Source organism: Microtus ochrogaster, chromosome 8 (genome assembly GCF_000317375.1).
Source record: "Microtus ochrogaster isolate Prairie Vole_2 chromosome 8, MicOch1.0, whole genome shotgun sequence".
Lineage (NCBI taxonomy): Eukaryota > Metazoa > Chordata > Mammalia > Rodentia > Cricetidae > Microtus > Microtus ochrogaster.
The window spans coordinates 35,626,985-35,648,989 of NC_022015.1; the positions used below are offsets into that span (position 1 = coordinate 35,626,985).

Here is a 22,005-nt window from a genome sequence, read left to right on the forward strand (position 1 = left end):
CCTCTTCCTGAGCCAGTGGTGTTAGAGACCTGGCTCAGCTCTGAACTTCACCAGGCACAGGGTGAGCAAGTCCAAGAGAGGCTGTGGAACACAGTGGGAGGGAAGGGTTGGGACCCAGGGAGCACTCCATGTGAGTACTCCCTCATTTCTACCTCCCTGTCCTAGGAGCTCAGTGCTGACCTTATACCAGCCTTGACCTCATTTCCACTCATCTGTTGGACGTGCCAAGTCACTGCTGAGCAGAGTAGGTGGAGCCACACAGCAGGAAAATTCACAGAGTGCTGGGGATAGGCTACAAAAACACCCCACCCATACCCCACACCCCTTTTGAGGGACAACACAGCAAAGGTTAGACCACTGCCCCATCCCTAGTATCTAGGTGATTAGAAATGTTCTACAGAGCTGGGTGGCTCTAGCCTATGGTCTCAAGGAGTAATAGGCAAGACGGCAGCTCACTGAGCTCAGCCCTGTGAACTAAGGGTCAGGCTAAGCAACCTCCTGGACACCAGCAGCTACCACCACTACTGTCTTTTCCCCTTTGACTCCTGTCTGAGCCCCTCCCCCAGGCTGCTGGCACACTTAATTGGCCTCTAGGGGAGAGAAAGCCTGGCTAAGATTCAGATCCCAGCTCCTAGCAGCCTCCCAGGAGGCTGATTTGTCAGTGAACCCCAAGCTTGTACTAGGGCGTTCTGATCTCGATCTCCCCCACCCCTGTACAAGCCTGTTCCCTGCTTGGGTGGGCTGCTGGTCTAAGGAACCCTTTCTCTATGTTGTGAAGCAAGTGGCCAAGGCTGTTGAGTGGCCTGCAGCTTCAGGAACTAGGGAAGAAGGGGAACACAAAGCAGCCCACTGTATCCTCAGACCCTGGTCCCCAGGGATGCAAGAGGACAGCTCCAAGCCTGGAGTGGGGTTGTGTGCGGCTTTGAAAAGTGGGGTCCCTGTCGAAGTACGAATAGGCAGAACCCAGAGGAGCGGCCTCGAATCTCTGCTGCCCCAACCAACTAATCGACACTCCAGGGCCCACCACATCTCTAGATTCCAATAGCCAACTAGGACTTTAGTCCCATCCCACTCCAGAGAGCCAACGGAGGACAAGACCGGCGCCACTTCCGGCCAGGAAACTAGTTGGAGCCCGCATTGGGTGGTGACGCACTTCCTCCCTGTAACGAACCCTGCTCAGGCGGGTTCCGACAGGCGGCGCTGAAGGCCTCAACCCTCTGCGACTGGCCTAGCCCTAGAGTGTTATGGGAATCGAGGCCCCTTGGTTCCGCCTCTTCCTCTTTCGTCAATTCCGTGTCCGCTCCGGTTTTCGGTGATGCGCGTACGTAAAGGTTACACCTCCCGTTGGGCATTGGTCCATTGCCTTCTGGGAGTTGTAGTTCCTGATGTACTAAAGTCGTGCCATTCAGACAGCCAGGGACTCGGTTTCCCAGAAAGCCGAGCGAAAGTGGGCAGGAACCACGGGCCGAATTCCGCGGAACCGGCGGGACTCTGCTGGGAAAGGCCGCTGGGTATTGCAACGTGCACGGAACGGTGAGCGTCGGCCTCCTTAGAACCCCACGACTAGGCCAGTTCCCTGACGGCGCTTCCTCCGGACCTGGCTGGGTAGTCCCTGCGGTGGCGGTGTGTACCCGGAGAGGCTGTGCTCTGCTGATCTAAAGCCTGTCTCCAGCATCTCCCAGCGCGCATCCTTTATATGTCTGTACTTCTCTGCTCTCATGGTTGACTCTATTCCTTAACCCTATCTAACCTGCAGCTCCACAACTGTGCGCGTGTGGACACACTTTAGGCACTCAGCTTCGCGAGGCCGTCGCTCGCTGGATGACCGGGCAGCGTCTGTGAACAGAGGCGCCTAGCACGTAGTGGAGGTGAAAGAGGGGAGCCTGGGAGGACACGGAGGGGCGTGGCCTAAGTACACCCCTTACGGCGGAACTTGGGCTTTTCGCTACAGGTGGGGAGGGTCCCAGGTCGGCATGGCGGAGGCGGAGACTGGCTTGGAGGCTGAGGAACCCACCGAGGATGACACCCTTCCTTCCGACACCGTCTCCCTCAGCGACTCGGACTCGGACCTCAGCCTACCTAGTGGTGCCGAGGTGCAAGTCTTGTCCCCGGAGAGGCTTTCCGGGGAAGCCCAGGAGGACTCCGGCCCTGATGACCCTCCCTCACCCCTCACGGGTGTCCCCACCACCCCAGTCCAGCCGTTCCACCTCCGAGGCATGAGTTCCACCTTCTCGCAGCGCAGTCACAGCATCTTTGATTGTCTGGAGAGTGCGGCCCGGCAGGCACCGCCCTCTGCGCCCCAAACTAGTGTGACTGACAATGGCAGCTTCAAACGGCCTGTGACTCCCCCAAGTCAGACTCTGGCAAGGAACCTGAGCAGAGTGCATGAGAGCACTGGCCCAATCAGGGTGCCTCCTGTGCCGGATTATGTGTCACATCCTGAACGTTGGACCAAGTACAGTCTGGAAGATGTGGCTGAAGTCAGTGAGCAGAACAATCGTGCTGCTGCTCTGGCCTTCCTGGGCTCTCGCAGCCAGGCATCCCCTACAGACTATGTACCCTCCTTCAACCAGGATCCCTCTAGCTGTGGAGAGGGGAGAGTGGTCTTTACCAAACCAGTACGAGGCAGTGAGGCTAGGGCCGAGAGGAAGAGGATCCTAAAGAAGGGGGATGTGTCAAGTGCTGGGGGTGAGGCCTCTGTGGAGCTGGCCCATCTGGCCGGGCCTGAGGCTGAGGAGTGGAGTGGCCACCAGGGACTGCAAGAGGTAGTGGTACCTTCAGGAGCTGACCACCCTGGGTCCTCCTCAGACCCCACGGGGATGGAGGCTGTTGGTTTCCATGGCAGCAAGAAGCGGAGCAGAGAACATTTCCGGAACAGGGACAGTAACCCCGAGGGGCCAGGGTCTGAGAGAGGCCCCTCAGTTTGACTGCAGTGCTAGCTCTCCACCTCCTCACCTGCCCAGCCCAGGTTTGAGGGAAGCTGTGTTGTGCAACAGCCCTGGCTGGGAATGTGGGACCTTGGAAGCCCTTGTGCCCCATTGTCCTGGGGTGGACAATAAAGGTTTGGGGTATGTTTTGGATTTTGTGGATTTTTCTGGGCCCCCTTCAAAAGATCTGTCCAAACAGCCCTTGACACCTGACTGCAGGACTCCATCTACATCGGCCTCTTTGCCTTCCCCACTCCAGTGGGAACTGCTGTGAAGGTTTGCCATGGTCCTTTATTTTTGCCACTGGTGAGCCTACCCAGAGGGACTGGGCTCATAGCCATGCCCAGCCTTGTGCCCCTGATGGTAATGGATGAACATAATCTGCTCCCTGAAACCAGCACAGTCTCAGCACCAGGCCTGTGCAGATCAGTTTTAGGAAGAGGGTAGATTGAGTCAGCAAGGGAGGTTGGGCAGGTATCCACCCAAAGAGCTGGTATGTCTCCAGGACTTGTGATCTCTGTGTAGGACATTCCTGATGCTAGGTCATTTAGCTGGTGCTTAGCCCAGGAGGAAAAGAATGATGTGCGGAAAAGATACCGCGTACCTGATATGGAGGCCAGGGTCTTGGACTAAGCTAGCTAACCTGTCCTGCTAAATACCAAGTCTGCCCTAGCGTCTGTAGTCCCTATTTCAGGACTTCAGTGTTCCCAAAAACGAGGGATCAGCCTGGATGGTCATATAATTTGAAGAGCAATGGAAGCAACCGAGATGCTGTTCAATAGGTTAGGTAACTCCCCATGCTCCCCAGGTGTTTGAAATGCATGTTCAGCCATCCCTGCTTTCCAGTGTAACTGGTTCGAGGTGGTCTGCAGGCTTTATAGCATCATTGGGTACCCTTGGACAGTATCTTGGGGTTACTGCCACAACGGTTTCGCAGATAATGCTGTGGGGGCAGAAGGGTCAAGGCTGGTGATTACCAGCGCTCTACTAGCTGGTCAGCTGATGAATTGCGGGTCTTTGAGAGCAGAAAGAAACTGCTGCTGCTGTTTAAAAGGTGGTTTTCTTAGGAACTCGGGGTAGAGATAGGGGTCTAGACCCACTTTAGTTCAGCCTAGGCAGATGGTGTCCTGTGTGGGGACTTAGTTCCTGATGTCCAGTGAGTGCTCTAGGTAGGACCAGAAGAACTTCCTCCTGCTGGGGCTCCCAGATAGGCGCCAAGAGACATCAATTTCATTTTCATAGGAAGGAATGTCCAAGAAGTGTGTGACAAGGCCTGGAAGACCATTTCTGGGAGTTGCTGAGAGTAGGGAAAGGTTGGTAGACCCCAAGATGGCAAGGTCTGGGGCTCTAGGACAGGTGGTCCCTCCATGTCAGGTGTCTGAGGGTGACAAGCCAGCCTCTGGGTACTCCCTGTCTCTGGCAGAGACTGGCTGACTCCTGCGACCACAGTTGTGAGAGCCTGGGAGTAAGGAAGGGAGAGGACCTTCAGCTGTGGAGCCCCAGCTGGGGCAGGACAAGGCAAGAGAGAGGCAAGGTCCAGGATACGGAGTGTGATAAGGCCGCTTGTCCAGCAGGTTTCATACCCGACAGATCCTTGGCACTCTAAGGCTCTGCCTCAGGCACCTGTATGCCTTGGGAACAGCGGCCTGCCAAGGGGGTAGGCACTTCCAGCACAGGTGGGGAAGGCAGGGCCAGATGCTCAGGCTACAGCTTTGCTTTTGCCCCAATCAGTGGCCAAAGGGAAAAGCCCATGCCCACCTCATTCCCATGGCCTGAACAACACTTACTTAAGTAGGTGCTGCCTGGAGCCACTGTGTCAGCCATGGAGGACAGGAGAAGCGTACAGTAGTTGGCCTGGAAGAAGCCAAGGGAGGTGCCGGACTTTGGCACGGGGTCCCTCCCATGTGACTCCCTTCCTGCCAGGGCAACTGCGACCCCAAGACTCCTCACTCTGGACCAGGCTCCCCATGTCACAGGAAGTGGTGGAGATTCTAGGTTTTGTTGGAACAGCTCTAGAAGAAAGGTGGGTCTCTAAAGTGACTTGGGGCAAGGACAGGCATAGGCCAACATAGGCTTCTACCCTGAGATTTCATCTACCCTGTCCATAATCCCTCCACTCTGTCCCGGCCCTAATGCTGCCCATCAGAATGCTAGTACAGGGCTATGGTAGTTCCCATAGAAGCAGAAGGATGGCCCCACCTCAAGAAGAATGGACAGTGGGTTTCTGGCTTGCCTGTGATTCCAGACACTTGATCCTCTTTTCTTGCTCTCTCAGTCCCCCGACGTATTTGGCAATCAAGTCCACTCTGGAAAGCAGAGCCAGCCGTAGATGTGACACTTCCATGGCGCGCCACCAGGGGGAGCCTGCCTGCCCTAACTGCTTTCTCGGCCTCGGTCTGCTGTTGCCTCTACGCTACTCTCCTTTTAATCTGGATCTGGGCTCTGTCTATAGATATGGAACACTTCTGTGTCCTCCCAGAGACACAGCCCTTCCACCACCCAGCATCGTCTGGGGATGGCTCTTCAGACTTGAGAGAGGATGAAGACAGAGTCCCATTCATAAAGATACCTAATTACGGGGTTTATGTCCCATCCCTCCCTCCACACCCTCCCCCTAGAGCAAGAGGCTGGAATGCTGGGTCCTGTGACACAGCCATGTTTCCCCAGCTCAGAGGTCCTATTACTGGCACTAAAGAGTCTCATCAGCCTTAAGGCAGTTCCCAAAATCCCACCATTACTGAAAAGACTAGATACTTTTTTGCCTCCGTATGCTTGCACTAGGGAGCCCCTCCCAGACTTATTGCCCCTCATAACACCTGGTTGACCAAGGTCAACCCAGCCCCACTGCATCTGAGTCCACCTGCCTCCAGGTAGGGCCCTCTCTACATCTTTGGGCAGCTCATGAACAGGCATGGTGACACCTGCCAGCCTGAGCCTCACATGCCTCCTGTCTGGAGTCCCATAGGTCGCCCACCTGTGTGCCGTTTTCCTCAGCACCTCTCCCTCGCTGTCCCTCCTCCGTTTCTCCATGGTGCTCAGGAAGTTCTCCTTCTGAACTGTTTCCCAGGTAATGATCTTCTGGTCCAAGGGGGCAGGCAAATCTCTCTCTGGCAAGGTGGGAGACAGCAGCAAGCCTTGGAGAACTGTGTGAGTCCGTAGGGCAGAGCCCAAGCCCAGGCTGTGGCAAGGGACTAGTGCAGATGCCACCAGGTGGGGCACAAGGCAGATGGCAGAAATAGGCCCCATGGAGGAATTTTGGGCTGCAAGGAGACAGGATGGCCCTATGGCTGTCTAGTATGGGCCTGGGGCTTTGGTTAGCCTTTCAGGGCCTAGACGAGCAACCCCAGTCCCAGCCGGGCAGTGGTGGTGCACACCTTTAATCCCAGCACTAGGGAGGCAGAGGCAGGAGGGATCTCTGTGAGTTTGAGGCCAGCCTGGTCTAGAAAAGCTAGTTCCAGGACAGGAACCAAAACCCTGTCTCGAAAATCAAAAAAAAGAAAAAAGAAACCCCAGTCCCTTCTGTGAGTCTTCTCTGGCAGCTAGGACCCTTGGGAACAGTGGCATCCAGCCTGTGGCCTCACCTAGATGTTGACGCTTGTGCTGGGCTTCTTTCCTGAAGACCCTCTTGAGCACCAGACTCAGGTGGCTGAGCAGGATGAAGGGCGGGGCCAGAGCTGGTCGCCCATGGTATTCAACGATGAGGTGGTAGCGTTGAAACTTCCAGAACATGTCGGCATTGCCCTGGACCACTTGGAATGTGTAGCTACAGGACACATGGCCAAGCCCTTGCCTTATAAGCTGCTCTCCCACCCATAGAAACATCCTTCCTCAACCCGGCACCACTTCCCACCCTATATGCCACCCCTCCTGGATCCCACTTGCCACCCTTCATCCCGCCCCATTTACCCTCCACTCCCTATATGTCATCTTAATTGCATTCAGGGGGCAACTGGCCTGTACTGGGAGCCCTTTCAGAGATGGAAGCTAACATAGGTTTAACTGTCAACTTGACCATCTAGAGTCACCTGAGAAGACAGTCACAACTGAGCGACTGCCAAGATCCCATTGCCCCGTGCATATGTCTGTGGTGGGTTATATTGACTATTATTTGATGTAGGAGGGCCCAAGCCATTGTGGGCCGCACCATTCGCTGTGTGAAAGGTCTTGGGCTGTGTAAGAAGTCCAGCTAAACGTGAACCTGAGTGAACTAGCAAACACCATTCCTGTGTGGTTCCTGCGTTCCTTGAGCTCCTGCCCCGACTTCCCTCGGTGATGGATTGTGATCTGGGCATGTAAGATGAAGTAAACCATGCCTCTTCCTAAGTTGCACTTCCTAAAACTGCTTCAAGCAGTTTTAGCCCAGCAATGGAAAGAAAACTAAGACAGGGGCCAGCACCCCTCAGTCACAGACTCAAGTGTACTGCCGTGGGACATACTCACAGGCCTGAGTCCCCATGCCTGTAGACTCACTCTCCTTCCTAGCAGGATAGACATCCGGCATTGAGCTGGGGCATTGGCTTTCTACTACAGGGCCAGCCCAGTGGACACAACAGCGAAAGGGACTAGGTCTTATAAGCAGCTTATAAGGCAAGGCCTTGGCCATGTGTCCTGTAGCTAAGACACAGGTCCTATCTCTGCTGGCACCCTGAAACCAGTTCCACTGAGAAGCTCGAGCAGGAATGTAGTGAGGGCAGGTGTCCAGGAGAAGAGGGGGTACCTGAACATGGCGATCAGCAGGTTCATAAGTAGCACATTAGTGACCAGCAGGAAAGTGACCAGAAGGAGAATGACCACCCAGTTGGCATAGAGATTGGGGCAGGAAGCCGAGCTTTCCAGCAGTAGAGGATGAAGCGAACAGTTCACACGGGCCTCTGCAAGACAAACAGACATCTTCAGACTGGGAATGTGGTTCCAAGCTGAGGCCACCAGCGTCCTAGTCTGGCTAGGCAGCCAGGGGCCTGGTTCACAAAGGGCTGGCTATGTGAACCACAAAGCACCAAAAGTGCCACTGTGGAAGCCAGCCCTAGTTGCACCAAACTAACAGGTGGACTACGTATCATCTGTATTTTCTGCTGAATTCCAGGAAAGGTGACAGGGCATGGAGGCAAGCCAAGTCCATGTGAGGAACAGAAGTGAAGATACAAGAGTCATGGAACCCATTTCTGTCTGTCATTGCATGAAACAATTCCTCCACCTACCCCAGAAGGGCTTACTATCTGTGCCTTTCCAACCCAGGGCTCCCAGCTGGAAGTGTGTCTGCCCACTCTGGGAGTTTCCACTGTCCTGGGCATCCCCTCTAGGGTTCTAGGCCACAACATTAGCCCCTTTGAGCTGTTAGCCCCTTTACTTATGAGTTTCCCCCTCTAGGTCCCCACCTTTGTTACACCTGGCCAAGCTTGCAGGGCAGCACGGGCTGAGGTTACCATCCCTGCTCCTGGTTCCATTCCATCTTCTCCAGGTTTTGTGCTGGTGGATGACTGCCATGTAAGTAAGTGTGGACTTATGTGCCTGCGTGCAGGTTCTATTCCTGTTCTTCCAGAGCTCTGTGTTACAAGTGACACTCCAGGGAGGCTGTGTGGGGTGCAATTCTGCTATGTTGGATTTTCAAGGTCTACCTGTATATACTAGTGTTTCTCTGACCCTGTCTCCCTCTCTAGGACAAATTCCTGCCTTGTTGCCCTATTGAGTTATGATGAGCTGTCAACCCATTGGACAGTAAATGAGTGTTGTATGGAGGGGTGTATGCAGCCTTCTGAGACAGCCGGATCTCATCTTTTCACCTTAGCAGCCCCAAGCCTATGAACGATGCTGTTCCCCCACTCTCTTTCCTCCCAAGGTCCCCAGAGGAGTGGCCAAGCCCCACTTTGTGAAGCCATAAGTCTGCACCTGCCTGAGGTCTGAGAAGGCCCACATGGCCTGGTTGAGCACAATTTGACCCTAGAGTCCAGAGTTTGGTGAAAGAGGAGAAAGTGTGGTGTGAAGGGGAATGAAGGGGTGGAAGGGAAGGGAAGGGCTTCCCCTGTCTCTATACCTCACAAAGTGGGCCAGAATTAGCCAGACCTTAGTTTCCCTCTGAGCACAGACATGTTAGAGAATACCAGTTTATTCTCGGCCTAGTAGATTCTGTGTGGGGAACTAACAAGGGGACTGGCAAAACTGCTTCATGCCTCGCTATGCCCATCATATCCATGGTGGTTCTGCTGACCCTGCGGTGGCCTCCATGTCTAGACTAAAGCCCTTCCAACCCGCTGCCCTTCTAGGCTGCCAGTTGGCCTGAGCCTGTTTCCCAATGCCTGTGCAAGAGAGACCAGAATTGTAGTCACTAGAGAACTGAGACCCCAGAGCTGCTCTGCCCAGGGCACTCAACTTCCTCTTTCTGCCTCCAGGGACTGGGGTCATGAGGCCATATGGTGAGGGGGAGGGGAGAGGCAGGCAATACCTGCTTAAGCTAATGGCTAGGAAAATGATGGCTTAAGTTGAGCAAACACCAAAGGTGCTAGGGTGGGGAGAAGAAGCCCAGGGTATGACTTGGGAACACTCCAATTCGAAATTAATTCCCAGCCCTTCTGTCATCAGAGGCCTGGGCTTGCTCCAATCTCACTGTCCTCTATTGACAAATATTCATCAAGTGTTGTGATTGCTGACCTGGCCTCTCCCAGGATGGCCAGGGTCAGGTCTCTACTGACTATTCAAATTGCATAGCTCCATGGTTGACTAACCCTAAGTCCCTTGACACTAGCATGAACACTCACCCTTATGCCTCCATCTGTACCCCATCTCTAAGCCTGTGCATGCTCAGTGGAGCTGTTGTCCTAAGCCCCCACTCTCTAAGCCCTTTTCCTGTCTAATGAACCAGATCCCTCTGCCCAATCTTGGTCCCCCTAGGTCCTCACAGTTCCCCGTTCTGGCTCCAGTGTTTTCCTTCCTCCACCACCCACAAGACCCCTGCTGTAAGTACCCAGCTGCACCCACTTTTCATGAAGTTCCTAGGATCTCCATCAGCCCTAGCTAGGTGCAGGGCCTACCTTGAAGGGACACCCATGATTACAAACAAGCCACACCCCAACAGGCAGCACACACAAGCTGGATGGATTCTTAATGGAAGTGGGTTCAGTTGGAAGTGGTGAGCAGATGGATCACGTGGAGACTTCAGCCAGGCAAAGCAGCATGGAATGGCCAGGGTGGCCTGGGTTCTTCATGCTGTGCTCATAGTGTCTGTCCATTTTCTGCCCCTCACAAGACCTCTGTCTCCAAGAGCCAACCCAGCCCTCGGCCTCCTCAGACGGAAAGCCAGCTCTGGCTATTTGGGATCTCCATGGCCTACTTCCCAGTCAGGGAAAAGGTGGGGGTTCTATGATTGGCTGTGTCTTGCCCTGCCTCTGGATCCCAGCCTGGAAGGTACGCAAGGCCTGTGGCCTAAAATTAGGATTGTCTCAGGTATTTCCAGCCAGGGCCTTGGTGACACAGAAGTCCCAGCAGAGGACCACATATCCTGGAGCCCACCAGCCCACCTTCCTGGCTCAGCACAAACCATCAATCTCATCCAGAGGGATTTGCCCAAAGATCTGCAGATAAGGCCGGTAGAGCACTCGGCGGAAAATCCACTCCAGACGGCTGTCGTGGGGGTGCAGTAGGGCCTGAGTGGTCACACCATAGGCCACAAGCCACACGCTCAGGAAAAAGAGGAAGAAGAAGACATCCTTCATCTGCAAGGGGGAGGGTCACAGTCACAGATGGACTGAATGGGAACTCACTTTCCTCCATGTGGGAGTCCAGAGAGCTTACTCTCACCTAGGGCTGGCGTTTCTGGGTTCTTACCCCAACCAAGGGTTAGAGTTCCAGGTGGATCATCCCCTCTCAGGCCTATGGTGTCAGGGTTCTCACCACCACCTTGGCTGGGGTTTCAGGACCTACCCCCATTCAGGGTTGAAGATTCCAGGATTCTCGCTGCTAGCCAGGGTTGGGATAGCACAACCACAGGGCTCATCACCACCCAAGGTCAAGGTCCAAGGGGCTTACCTCTAACCCAAGTTAGGGTTCCAGGGTGCTCACCTCCACCCAGGGCTAGGATCTCATCTACCCAAGGCTAGGATGACAGGAATCCCTCCTTTAGGTGGACACAGTAGTGGCTTACTCTCATCTAGAGTTAAAGCCCAGGGCCCTTTCCATCTGAGTCAGTTTTCCTTTGGGCTTCTCAACTATCCAGGGCTGGGGCTCCAGGGGACTCACCCTCAATGGGTTTAGGATCCTGAGGACTCACTATCCTCTGGGTTAGGTGTTCCATCTATCCAAGGCTGGGGACCCAGTGCCTCATCCCCCTCAAGGATCAGGGTCCCCAGGACCCACCATCCGCTCTACAATGATGATTTTAGGACCCAGCTGCTTGTGAATGGCAAAGATGTGGATGAGCCGAAGTGTGAACACCATGAAGTCGATGGCCAGAACAGTGCGGCCAGCCTCGAACACTGAGGGCAGCATTCTGGAGAGAGACAACGGCTGGGTAGAGCCGCAGGTGCCCATGGACATCAAGAGGTTTCCCCCAAGATACAATGTAGGCTCGCCAAATGGCCAAAGGGTAGTTTCCAGGACTACACCAGGATTCCAGAGGTCTGAGTGGGCCTCCTAGACCTGCCCACCCAGCCCAGTGGAGGCTACAGACCTACAGGTGACACCGACAATGAACAGGAAGATGGCCACCATGTCACACTTGTTCCAGTTGTCCTCCACATACAGAGTAAACTTCTTCACCAGGCGTGTGTCCTCGTCTGTAAAGAAGCCCTGGCGGAGGGAGGAAGTCTGGTTACAGCAGCCAGGCTTCACTTCCCTGAGACCAGAGTAGAATCTGCATGGATCAGGGCTCAGTTTGCCAAGCTGATCAGAATCAGCTGGTGACTAGGAGCCAGTATATGGTTGGGGCTGGGGGTATCAGCTGAAGATATTTCAGGGCTGAGTCTGGGAACAAAAAATGAGGTCCAGCTGAACTTGAGTCAGAACTGTCTGTGACTGAACTCAGGGTCAGTTTACATTGAGTGTCTGGACTTAGCCAGAGTGTCAGTGACTCAGGCCAGGGTTCAGACTCTGCTAGGGAATCATGATCAATCTGGAGCAGGGCTCAGGGCTCAGGATGGAGCTGAAGTCATGCTCAGGGCTCTGACTGTGATGGACATCAAGACTGTGACGAAGATCAGGCTTATTCTGATCAAAATAAGGGCTGGGTCTGGAGCTGGGATTGGGGCTCAGCCTGACCAGGACCATGGCACAGTAGCCTGGGTTGACAGAAAGGTCACACTGTGGTCTTGTTCTATAGATGGACAGTCCTAGCCCTCACAGCAGGCCCTGCCTGGAGCTACACATAACACAGCCTGAGTTGCAGAGCCCAGGAGAGGTCCAAGCTCCCCACTGACCTGTCGGATTTCCTCCAGCACCAGTGTGAACACCCAGAAATAGAGGGTGACCTCAGACCCAGATGGTCCCTGGGGAGGTGGTCGAAAGTCCACCAGCAAGACATAGGTGAAGAGGAAGAGGAATGCAAAGTACATGACCACGTTCCCCAGGAACACAGTCACAGGCGCTCCCCAGAACTTCCGCCACCGTGTGAGCAAGAAGGCGGCTTGTGGGCCCAGTTCGCCTGGAGCCCTTGGTGTCTCTGTCAGCTTCTCCAATCTGTGTGGGTGCAAAGGAGGTCACCATGGTGAGGAGGCACCTAACCACCGTACCCCCATGGGAGTTCACCTCTGTCTACCTGTGTCTAACCACCGGCCACTGCTGAGTGGTAGTCCTTCCTCTCTCTTCATCTTTCCCAGTCTCCTCCATTCTTAACTCCCATGATCCCCAGTCTTCTCTATCCTTCTCAGCCCCCTCTATCCCTTCTATAGTCTCCTCCATTTTCCTTGCCCTCTGTCTTTCTGGGCTCAGTCTACCTTTCCCATTTTCCTAGCTCCTCCCATCTTTCCTCGCTTCATCCTTCCTGCCCCCCTCTATCCATTTCACACCCCCCCCCCGCCACTCCTTACTGGCCACCCTGGCTGCACAAGAAGCTCTTTTCCATATCCAAGCTGTCTGGCTCCTGCAGCTCTTCCGGGCCTATCCTCTGTGGTACATCCTCACTGCAACACAGGGAAGGCTATCCCAAGCACTCAGAAGAAGGAAGTACTAGGCCCACCGAGAAGGAGGGCTCACATAGCCAATTGGGCATTGGGCTATGAGAAGTGGGAACAGTGAGAGACTCTGGCTCCTGCTGCTGCCTACATAACCTACCTGAAGGTGATGAGGTTGGTATAGATGAGGGCTGGGCAGGTGAAGGCACCCAGCAGCCGTAGGATGGGCGTGCCTGTGGCCATGTCTCCCCACCAGATCTTGGTCAGGAATGCCTAGAATAAAGTCCCATGTTCTGGCTGCCTACCATCACACTTTCACTTACACAGGGCCCTGTGCCTGAGGTGCACAGACCCTCTCAGGCCCCCACCTGTGCACCTGCTTGGCAGAAGGTCAGACTCTTTCCAGAAACACATGTTTGACTGTTCACAACCTGCCCTCCTCCTTCCCTTCTTTTGTCTTTGTGGCACTCTCTTATAACTCAGGAAAGCTGTGAACTACCCAGCTGAGGATGGCCTTGAACTCCTGGTCCTCTTGTCTCCACCTCCCTAATGATGGGATTGCTGTCAGGGGTCACCACACCTGATTTATTCAGTTTTAGGGATTGAACCCAGGGCTTCGTGCATGCTGTATACTCTATTTACTGAGCCACACCCCCAGCCCTGTTGTAACCTTTCAATAACAGAATTGTGAATTGGGGTTAAGGACAACCAAACTGAGAACAGGTGTTACTGGGTCCAAGAACCAAGCTAGAAAAGCATCCCTGATGAAGGACCAGCTACCCTTCCTGGTCCCTTCCATATGTTGCTTGGGCATGGGCTGGAAACTGTAGGCTGGGACATTAGCTGAGGTACATCAGTGTTCTGGGTGGGTAGCCTGGGCCCTGCCAACGCGCCTTCACCCCAGGCCATCCTTAGGAGGATAAGCCACTCACTTGCACACCATCATGGGCAAAGAAGGCCTTGGCATCGGCTTCAGTGGCCAGGTGCAAGCAAGTGGTCCGGCTCCAGCTGTGGTTCCTGCGTACCAGCAGGGCGAAGGCACGGTCCTCGCTGTTGCTGTAGCACTCGGAGAAGAGATCTGCACAAAAGCCAACTGCTGGAACAGGGTGCTGATGTCTGGCCCCTGGATCCCCGTCTTCTGCAGCATACATATATCCTGCATCTGTTTTCTACGCTCCAACCAGGCCTCCCATGCTACAGAGCCACTGAGAGTGCCTGCTTGGTCCCAGGGTCCTTCTCAACCTCTGACCTTCTCTTAGTACTGTGAGGGCCTTAATTGCCAAACACCTTTCACTCTGTGGTAGGGCCTACTACGTAGCTATCATGTACTGGGGCCTGTCACCTCTCCACCTCCCTGTCGGGACTTTTTGACCAACCTCCACTCCCAGGAGTAACTGCCCTGAGTTCTGTGCTGTACATAGGAGGCCATGAGGGTTACTCTGAACTACTTTCTGTAGACAGCCACTTCCCTGTCTTCAGGGGAAGAGAAGAAGAGGCCTTCTGCCTGTCACTCACCCAGGGCCAGCTGCTCATACTTGGCCTCACGCATGGTGCGGGCCACCTCTGCTTCCTTCTCCAGGTGGGACATTTCCTTTATGATCTTGCAGGCAGCCAGAGCAGCAGCCACACCCTCCTGGCCCTGGAAGATGGAAAGACAGGATCTTAGAAGGTGGCCCAACTGTCCCACCATTCTCCAGTCTGTTTCTCAGGATGCCAAGGGAGCCATGGACTGGGGTGACTGCTCACCATGGCCCAGAAGTATGTGGCCATCTCATAACGGTTCTGCATCACAGCCCAGAGGAACAGGTCCCTCCAAGGGTCCTCACTCTTCCGATTGAGGTCTGGCAGCCACTTCTGGCCTGTCAGTCGCTTGGGCGGTCCTCTCTCCTACAGAACAGGGCATCAACATTCAACCCGCTCAGCACACCTTGGCCCAACCTGGTTCTACTCACCTCTGCCCTGCGCCCATCTTGGTAGAAACCACGGCAGGCATCGTGCAGGAAATCCTTGAGTACACGGGAGACCTCGTGGAGTGAGAAAGCAGGCAGTCCAATGGGCAGCTCCCGGGCCTGCTGAGCACCCAAGCCAGCCAGCGTCAGCCGGCCCTCCTCATGCTTACGCTGTAGCAGTTCAAAGAGGAGGCTCTTGGGGGATACCGAGTGGTAAAGTTGCTGCAGCCGCCCATAGGTTAAGAATTCGGCCATGTCAGCACCGCTGTCCACAAAGAGGCGCACGAAGTCAGGCTTGTTGCTCACTAGGGCATCCGTCATCACCTCTTCCAGGTCGCAGGACTGGATTAACCCAGTAGAGGAGGAGATCAGGACAGTAAGAGGGAGAAAGAGGGGCTGGACATCCTCTCCTGGGCACCCCAACCTGTACTCTGAGACTGGAGCAGGCATGGGTCAGCAGAGCATACAGGACTCGGGGGCTAGAGATAGGAAAGGGCTGCTGAGTTGACAATAAGAGTGTCAGGACTCTAACACCCCAGCTTGGACTTTGGGGATTCCCTAATGTCATTCTGACCCCCTCCAGGACAACAGCTGGAACAGAGTGGGCCCAGCTGATACCCCTGAGACCCTGCTTCCTCAGGCCTCAGTGCATTCTCTGACCAGTGTTCCCGAATCAGGTCTGGGTAGGGGGCACCTTCCATTCCACGTCGCCATTGAAGATCTCGCTCTTGGCAATGTCCACGCGATCCCAGGCCACAGCCAACTTGAGCTCGTCTAGGTAGTCTTGGGCCTCCTGGCTGTGGCTCTTGCAGGCTGTGGGAGGGAGGGAGTCCCACAGAGATGGAGGGGAGGAACTGGAACTCTCTGTGGACTTGATGGGGGTTGGCAGCTGCCTTTGAACAGCAGCAAGAGGCACATGACTAAACTAAACACTCAGGGACAACATCCCGGAACCTCCTGGACTTAGACTGCACAGGAGGCGCAGTCCTGTTTTCAGTAATGTAGCATCTTGGCCAACATATTCTTGCCCACAAACAGGGCAGGGCCGTACACTCTCATGCAGACACACTTCTCCCATGGGGATGGCTGTACACTTTCACCGAAGGCCACAGCTACTCCCAAACCCCAGGATTAAGAGCGCCAGGCTTTTGTCTCCATGAAGCTGGGACTCATTGAAAGTCACATGTGGTCCTGGGCTCCCAGGCTCCCTAGGCCTCACTGTCTTGGGAAGGCAAGTGGCTAAACCCAGAGCTGCCCTTTTGTAGACCAGAACGACCTTGAACTTTCTATGCAGCCAAAGATGACTTTGAGCTGCTGATCCTCCTGCCTATCAGGGGTAAGCTATCACAGCTGGTTCATGAGGTGATGAAATTGAACCCAGAGCCTTGTATATGCTAGGTAAATTTTTTTTTTTTTTTGGTTTTTCGAGACAGGGTTTCTCTGTGGTTTTGGAGCCTGTCCTGGAACTAGCTCTTGTAGACCAGGCTGGTCTCAAACTCACAGAGATCCGCCTGCCTCTGCCTCCCGAGTGCTGGGATTAAAGGCGTGCGCCACCACCGCCCGGCTGCTAGGTAAATTTTTTGTTTTTGTTTTTGAGACAGGGTTTCACTGTATATCCCAGACTATCCTGGACCTCACTCTATAGACTGGGCTGGCCTGAAACTTGCAGAGATCCACCTGCCTCTGTCTCTCAAGTGCTGGGATTAAAGGCGTGAGCCACCACTGCCTGGCTCAAACATTCTGCCGACTGAGTGCATCCTCAGCCCCAGGTGTACCAGGCCCTCTTGGAGTGGCCCCTTACTCAGGTATGCCCCCATTCCTTCCCCAACACTGCCTTGCCCAGCTTCCAGCCTGTGTACACCTGTTCCAGGTCAGCCCCACTGTACTGACAAGCCTGGGTGGTAATCCAACATCTTTATCAGTGGCCAAGTGGACAGATGCATGGTACATCTACGCAGTAAATATTAGAACTCAGCCTTAGAAGTCAGGGTTTCCTGGCACCATCTGCCAGGGGGAATGGGTCTGTGGGACATTGTGCTTTATGAGGGAAACTGGGTACAAACAATACAGGTTGTAATTCCATTCATGCAAAGTGGCCCCAAAGCTCACATCTATAGACAGAAAGCAGGTAAGCAGGTAGGAGACCAGGGCCTGGGGACAAGGTGAAGTTGCTAAGGCTTTTTGGGAGGAGGTAATAGAAAAATTCCAGTATTGGTGGTGGTGACAATGCCCTGAGGCCAGATTATAAGTCACTAGACTGCACACTTCAGAAAGGCTTTGCAAATCTGAGTCACCAGACAGTCATCCGCTGCGGACACTGCTGAGTCCTGCTGCCTCTGAGGGCAGGTCTAGGCGGCTCACCTTTCACAAGTGCCTTGAGGATGACAGTGTCCAGGTCCTCAGAACCCTCCTGCTCGAAGTCATACACAGTGAGAAGGTGGGGGTGAGCAGCGATGTTCTGTAACTAGGGCCAGGAAGAGGCTTGAGGTCTGAATGGAGCCTGGAAGGGTCTTCAGACAAACCATTCTGCCCCGCGGACCCACAGGCCTAGCTCAGCAGCTCAGCCTGACAGGCTGGCTGGCTGCTCTCACTGCTACACAAGGACCCGCTTGATTCCAAGATGGGATGGGAGAGAGGGCACAGGCAAGGCCTGCAGGACTTTCAGGAAGGACATCCCCACCCCAGGGGTTGCTGGGAGGAGAGACGCAGCACATGGCCACAGCGACCCCTAGCTGCACGCACCAGCTCTGTCCAGTGCACAATGGCTTCCCAAGAGAAACACTCGCCAGGGAATTTCTCTCTGAACTGCTTTTCAGTCACCTGAGGCACCAGGAGATGAGGCTGGCTCACCAGAGCGGCAAGTACATCAGCGATGCCCCCAGAACCTGCCAGGATCAGCCACGGGGCAGCCTGCTCCACTGCCCTGGAAATCCTCTAGGGAGGTAGAGGTGACATCCAGATACACATTTAGGAGGTGCCTCAGCCCTCCACACTACCCCGGGGTACCATAGGAAACCACCACATCCTCCCTGACTCCAGTCAGACCCTTCCTCTCCCTTGTCCTTACCTCCAGAGTTCTGGGGTCACCGTTGACCAGTAGGCAAAGGACAGGTATCTGGATGCTGCTGGTGCCTGTGGGTTGTGGGTATAGCAGCCATGAGGCCACTTGATGCTCAGAAAGAGAGAAACTCAGGTCCTCCTCATTAAGTAGAACAACCCCCCCAATCTCAGGAACCCCCCTCCAGCTACCATGTTTCAGGCACACCCTGCCAAAAAGCTTTTCTCTCTCTCTCTCTCTCTCTCTCTCTCTCTCTCTCTCTCTCTCTCCTTTTTGAGACAGGGTTTTTCTATGTAACAGTCCTGGTTGTCCTGGAAATCACTTTGTAGACAAGGCTGGCCTTGAACTCATAGAGATCCACCTGCCTCTGACTCCCAAGTGCTGGGATTAAAGGCATGTGCCACCGCCTGCTTTCTTTTAAAAAACAAACCAAAACCAAAACCAAAACCAGGGTCTGACGTAGCCCAGTCTGGTCTTGGATTTTGAAGTGTAGTTTAGGACGATGTCCCTGTTTCCATCTCCAGAGTGCTAGGACTACAGCATGTGCCACCGCCTGCCGTTCATTCCGTGCTGCAGATTGAACCCAGAGCATTGTGTGCCCAGAGCATTGTGTGCCACAGGCAAGCACTCTACTAACCGAGCGACGGTGGCTTTACCCCTCTCACTTTCAACCAAGATAGTGTATCAAATCCCTGACCGTGGGCCAAGACTTCAGCTGTCTGTCTGTACTCTTCAGGGCTGGCAGGTAAGCAAAGTAACCTGTGAGATGTGAGGCCTTGTGGCACCGACCACATCCAAGGGTAGCCCTATGGCTAGGTAGCCACTCTACCAGCCTAGGACAGAGTCGCTCCACATCACAAGAGACACACTGGGCCAACAAAGTGATAGAAGCGGGTGGGAGCAACCCCAAACTGCTGGGGTCCTGTGGAGGCCTTTGTGGTGTCAGATACAGACCTGTTTCCATTGGCTTCACCAAAGAATTACATGGTTGCTTGTTGATATACTATTCACACACATGCTAAGCAATGGTATAGTCATTTATACATATCATTCGTCTGCTATGATTTTCCCAGTCCATCTCTTTTTCACACCCTCCACTAGCCACAGATGTACCCATTCCTTCAGGCATTTCTGCCCCCTGGTGGCAGTGGACGGGACTGCACCTCTTAGAAGCCTTAATGGGCTAGCAGAGTCTGCAGTCAGAACAGTGCCAATTAAAACAGTGGCAGCTGTCCTGCTATCTGGCCAAGAGGTGGCTGCCTAGCCAGGGCCATCCTGCCCAGCTGTGCCACTCTCCCATCCCACCCCAACAGCTCTTCTTCCCAGGTCTTTATGCTCAGGCATGCGGCGGGAGTGGGGGTGGGGTGGGGTGGGGATTCTTCCTGGAAGGCCTTTTCCCACTCATTCTCTATTAACTGTGTATCATATCACCATGTCTGCATCCCCAAGATGCTGCCTGTGCATCTGGAGTGAGCCTTACCCCCATAACCTGTCCTCTGCTGAGAGATGTGCTTCTCCAGGCTCAGCCGTAGCTCTGCCAGTCCGTTCCCACTCCCGAGGCCACCAGGCTCCACCAGGATGAAGTGGGAGAGATTGCTGTCCAGGGGGCAGAGAGGTCCCTGGATGCTGCCCTCATCTTCAGGGTAGTGGATGGGAGTATCTTCCTGTGCCAAGCATTTGGGAAGACATGGAGAGGTAGGGACCTCAGGAGCAGCTTTGGCTGGGCCTTGCTGCCCTGTGCACGCCATGCTGGGGCCCTGGGCAAGGCTTCCGCAAGGCCTCAGAGTCCCCACCCCTCAGGCAGAGGGAGGCTGGACTGCTGGGCCGGGGGCCTCCCTGGAATGAGTGAACCATGGAAACAGCTGGGGCCAGGGCTGTGAAAGCTCCACCTTCTAGACTCTTCTGGGCTGGGGTCCAGACTTCACCTCAGTGGGGCCTCCTGGGCTTCTCATTGGCTATGCCTTACACAGTCCACAGAGTGGGGGATGTGAATGAATACCAGAGAGCAGAAGCCACCTGGCCAGGGTTTTCCGGCACGTTAGGACAGCAGTCCAGCTAGGCTGGGCTCTGAGTGCTATCCGTCTGGCTCCCTAGAGAAGTGTAGCAGGTTGCCACCCTTATTCCTGAGTGATGCTGCCACCTGCTGGGCAGTGCTGAGCCCTGTGCAACCAATGTCTTTCTTCCCACTGAAGCCCATACTTGTTCCCCACCTCTCAATACTCTCAGAGTCTCTGTGGGTAACATAGTCCTCCAGTCTGTCCATAGCTTCCTCTACCTACACAAGCTTACTGAGCCCTTTACAGCCTTGGAGCCATGAACCTGTCACTAACCTGGACACCATGTAGAAGCTGACTATGAAGGATACGGTCCAGAGAGGCCATTCCGATGGCCACTACGCGAACTTTGGTGGATGTGCTAGCCAGAGAGTGGTCACGTACAGCCTGCCCAACATGACGGGCCAGGCCTACACAGAGGGCGCTGGTCAGGATCCAAGCACCTGTGGGAGTTGGGAGAGAAAGGTTCTGGAGTCCTCATAGCTGGCTGGCCCAACTTCATCCCCTAGCCATATTACAGTCAGAGATCCAGGGATCAGGTGATGGGAAATGCTTTTATTCTCCTTCCCCCAGAAAGGGTCTTCAGAGTGTAGTCTAGCCTGTAAATTGAAATAATTCCCCTGCCTCAGCATTCCATGTGCTAGGAGTACAGTATGCACCAACATGCCCAGCTGCAGGGAGCACTCTGAATCTGATGGGGACACTAAGGCTCAAGGAGGAGATGTGTGTGGCAGATAGTGATCTTCTCCAAGATTTGGCAGAGATGCTTTCAGGTAACATGTTCTGGGTGAGGACCAGGATGACAAAGCTCCCACTTCCTTCTGACTGTGAATCATTCCTTTATTATAATCACTTCTGCAGCGAGAGACTCAGAACCCCCACCCCTCCTGCTGGGTGTGCGTTTGTGTGTGCAGGACACCTATGTGGGGACAGGCACATGTGTTGGCCAGAGGTGCCATTCATCTCGTCTGTGTAAAATAGTCTCTGATGAACCTGGAGCTCGCTGATTTGGCTTCCCCCTCCCAGTGACAAGCAGGGCAGCAGGCCAGGTAGGCCCAGGCCAGGGAGAGCCTTACCTGTGCTCTGAGCTGCTTTCACCAGCCCCTTGCGCAGGATGTCCCGAAGCCAGGACTTCATAGCAAAAGGCCGCTCCTCGCCCACCAGGGACACCACTAGGTTGGGGGCTGGCAGGTGCCACTCGGTGAGCAGGAGTTCAAAGAGCATAGAGGGGGCCACGCTGCTTGGCACCTTCACAAACTGCGGGGTAGGGGGCAGATGAGTTCAGAGTCAGGGCACAGGTAGGCAGCATTGGGTTGGGGGATTCCAAGAATAAGGTAAATGTTAGGTTGGAGGGAGTTCCTGAAGGATTCTGGGCATGGGAGAGGAGGCTGGGCTTAAGGGCAAGGCACAGATGAGTGGGCCCTAGAACCCTCTTGGGGTAAGGCCTGTGTGATAATGGTCGTTTTATTATATCTTTCCCTCGTGAGTAGGGGGTAAGGCAGGAGTCCCGGACCTCATGGTTCCCATTATCACAAGTGCAGGAAGCAACTCTCAACCTTTGCCCATCTGGTCGGGGTCTCTGCACCCCTACCTTGCCTCGCTTCTTCCCGGACCCTCCGAAGTCGACCTCTCCCCGGCATAGCACTGGCTCCCATCCATCGCCAGTATCTGGAGGGCTTCCAGGGCAGACGCTCTGGGAAGTCTGCATGGTGACTTCTCTGTGAGACATATGATGGAACCCAGAGAGTGGAGTAGCCACCCTCTTCCCCTCTTCACAGGGAAAGAAGAGGTCATGTCATCCCAGGTGACATGAGGTAGCTGCCCACCTGCTGGCCCCACCTTCCATGCCTCTACCATCTTCTTCACAGTAGCTGTAGTTAGAGTCAGCTCATTCCCCACAGGGGAGAGGGGCGCAGCAAC

General features: G+C 54.5%; 2 protein-coding genes across 2 annotated transcripts; one reads left to right on the forward strand and one right to left on the reverse strand.

The window, feature by feature from the left end:
* Positions 1-64: 64 nt before the first annotated feature.
* On the forward strand, positions 65-3,080 carry Tssc4 (tumor suppressing subtransferable candidate 4). Its single transcript, XM_013347888.2, has 2 exons — positions 65-1,868; positions 1,952-3,080. The coding sequence occupies exon 2, from the start codon at positions 1,974-1,976 to the stop codon at positions 2,925-2,927; it is 954 nt and encodes a 317-aa protein (XP_013203342.1). The 5' UTR covers positions 65-1,868; positions 1,952-1,973; the 3' UTR covers positions 2,928-3,080.
* A 711-nt stretch (positions 3,081-3,791) lies between these two features.
* Trpm5 (transient receptor potential cation channel subfamily M member 5) lies at positions 3,792-21,793 on the reverse strand. Its single transcript, XM_005351577.3, has 24 exons — positions 21,677-21,793; positions 21,162-21,342; positions 20,362-20,528; positions 19,512-19,695; positions 18,041-18,105; positions 17,716-17,907; positions 17,335-17,437; positions 15,668-15,786; positions 14,977-15,315; positions 14,771-14,911; positions 14,540-14,663; positions 13,957-14,102; positions 13,185-13,297; positions 12,941-13,033; positions 12,332-12,590; positions 11,587-11,705; positions 11,274-11,406; positions 10,459-10,633; positions 7,645-7,798; positions 6,509-6,690; positions 5,902-6,034; positions 5,161-5,233; positions 4,715-4,781; positions 3,792-4,386 (listed from the first exon to the last, which is right to left on the reverse strand). Exons 1-24 carry the CDS (start codon positions 21,791-21,793, stop codon positions 4,298-4,300), a joined length of 3,468 nt encoding a protein of 1,155 aa, XP_005351634.1. The 3' UTR covers positions 3,792-4,297.
* Positions 21,794-22,005: the final 212 nt, after the last annotated feature.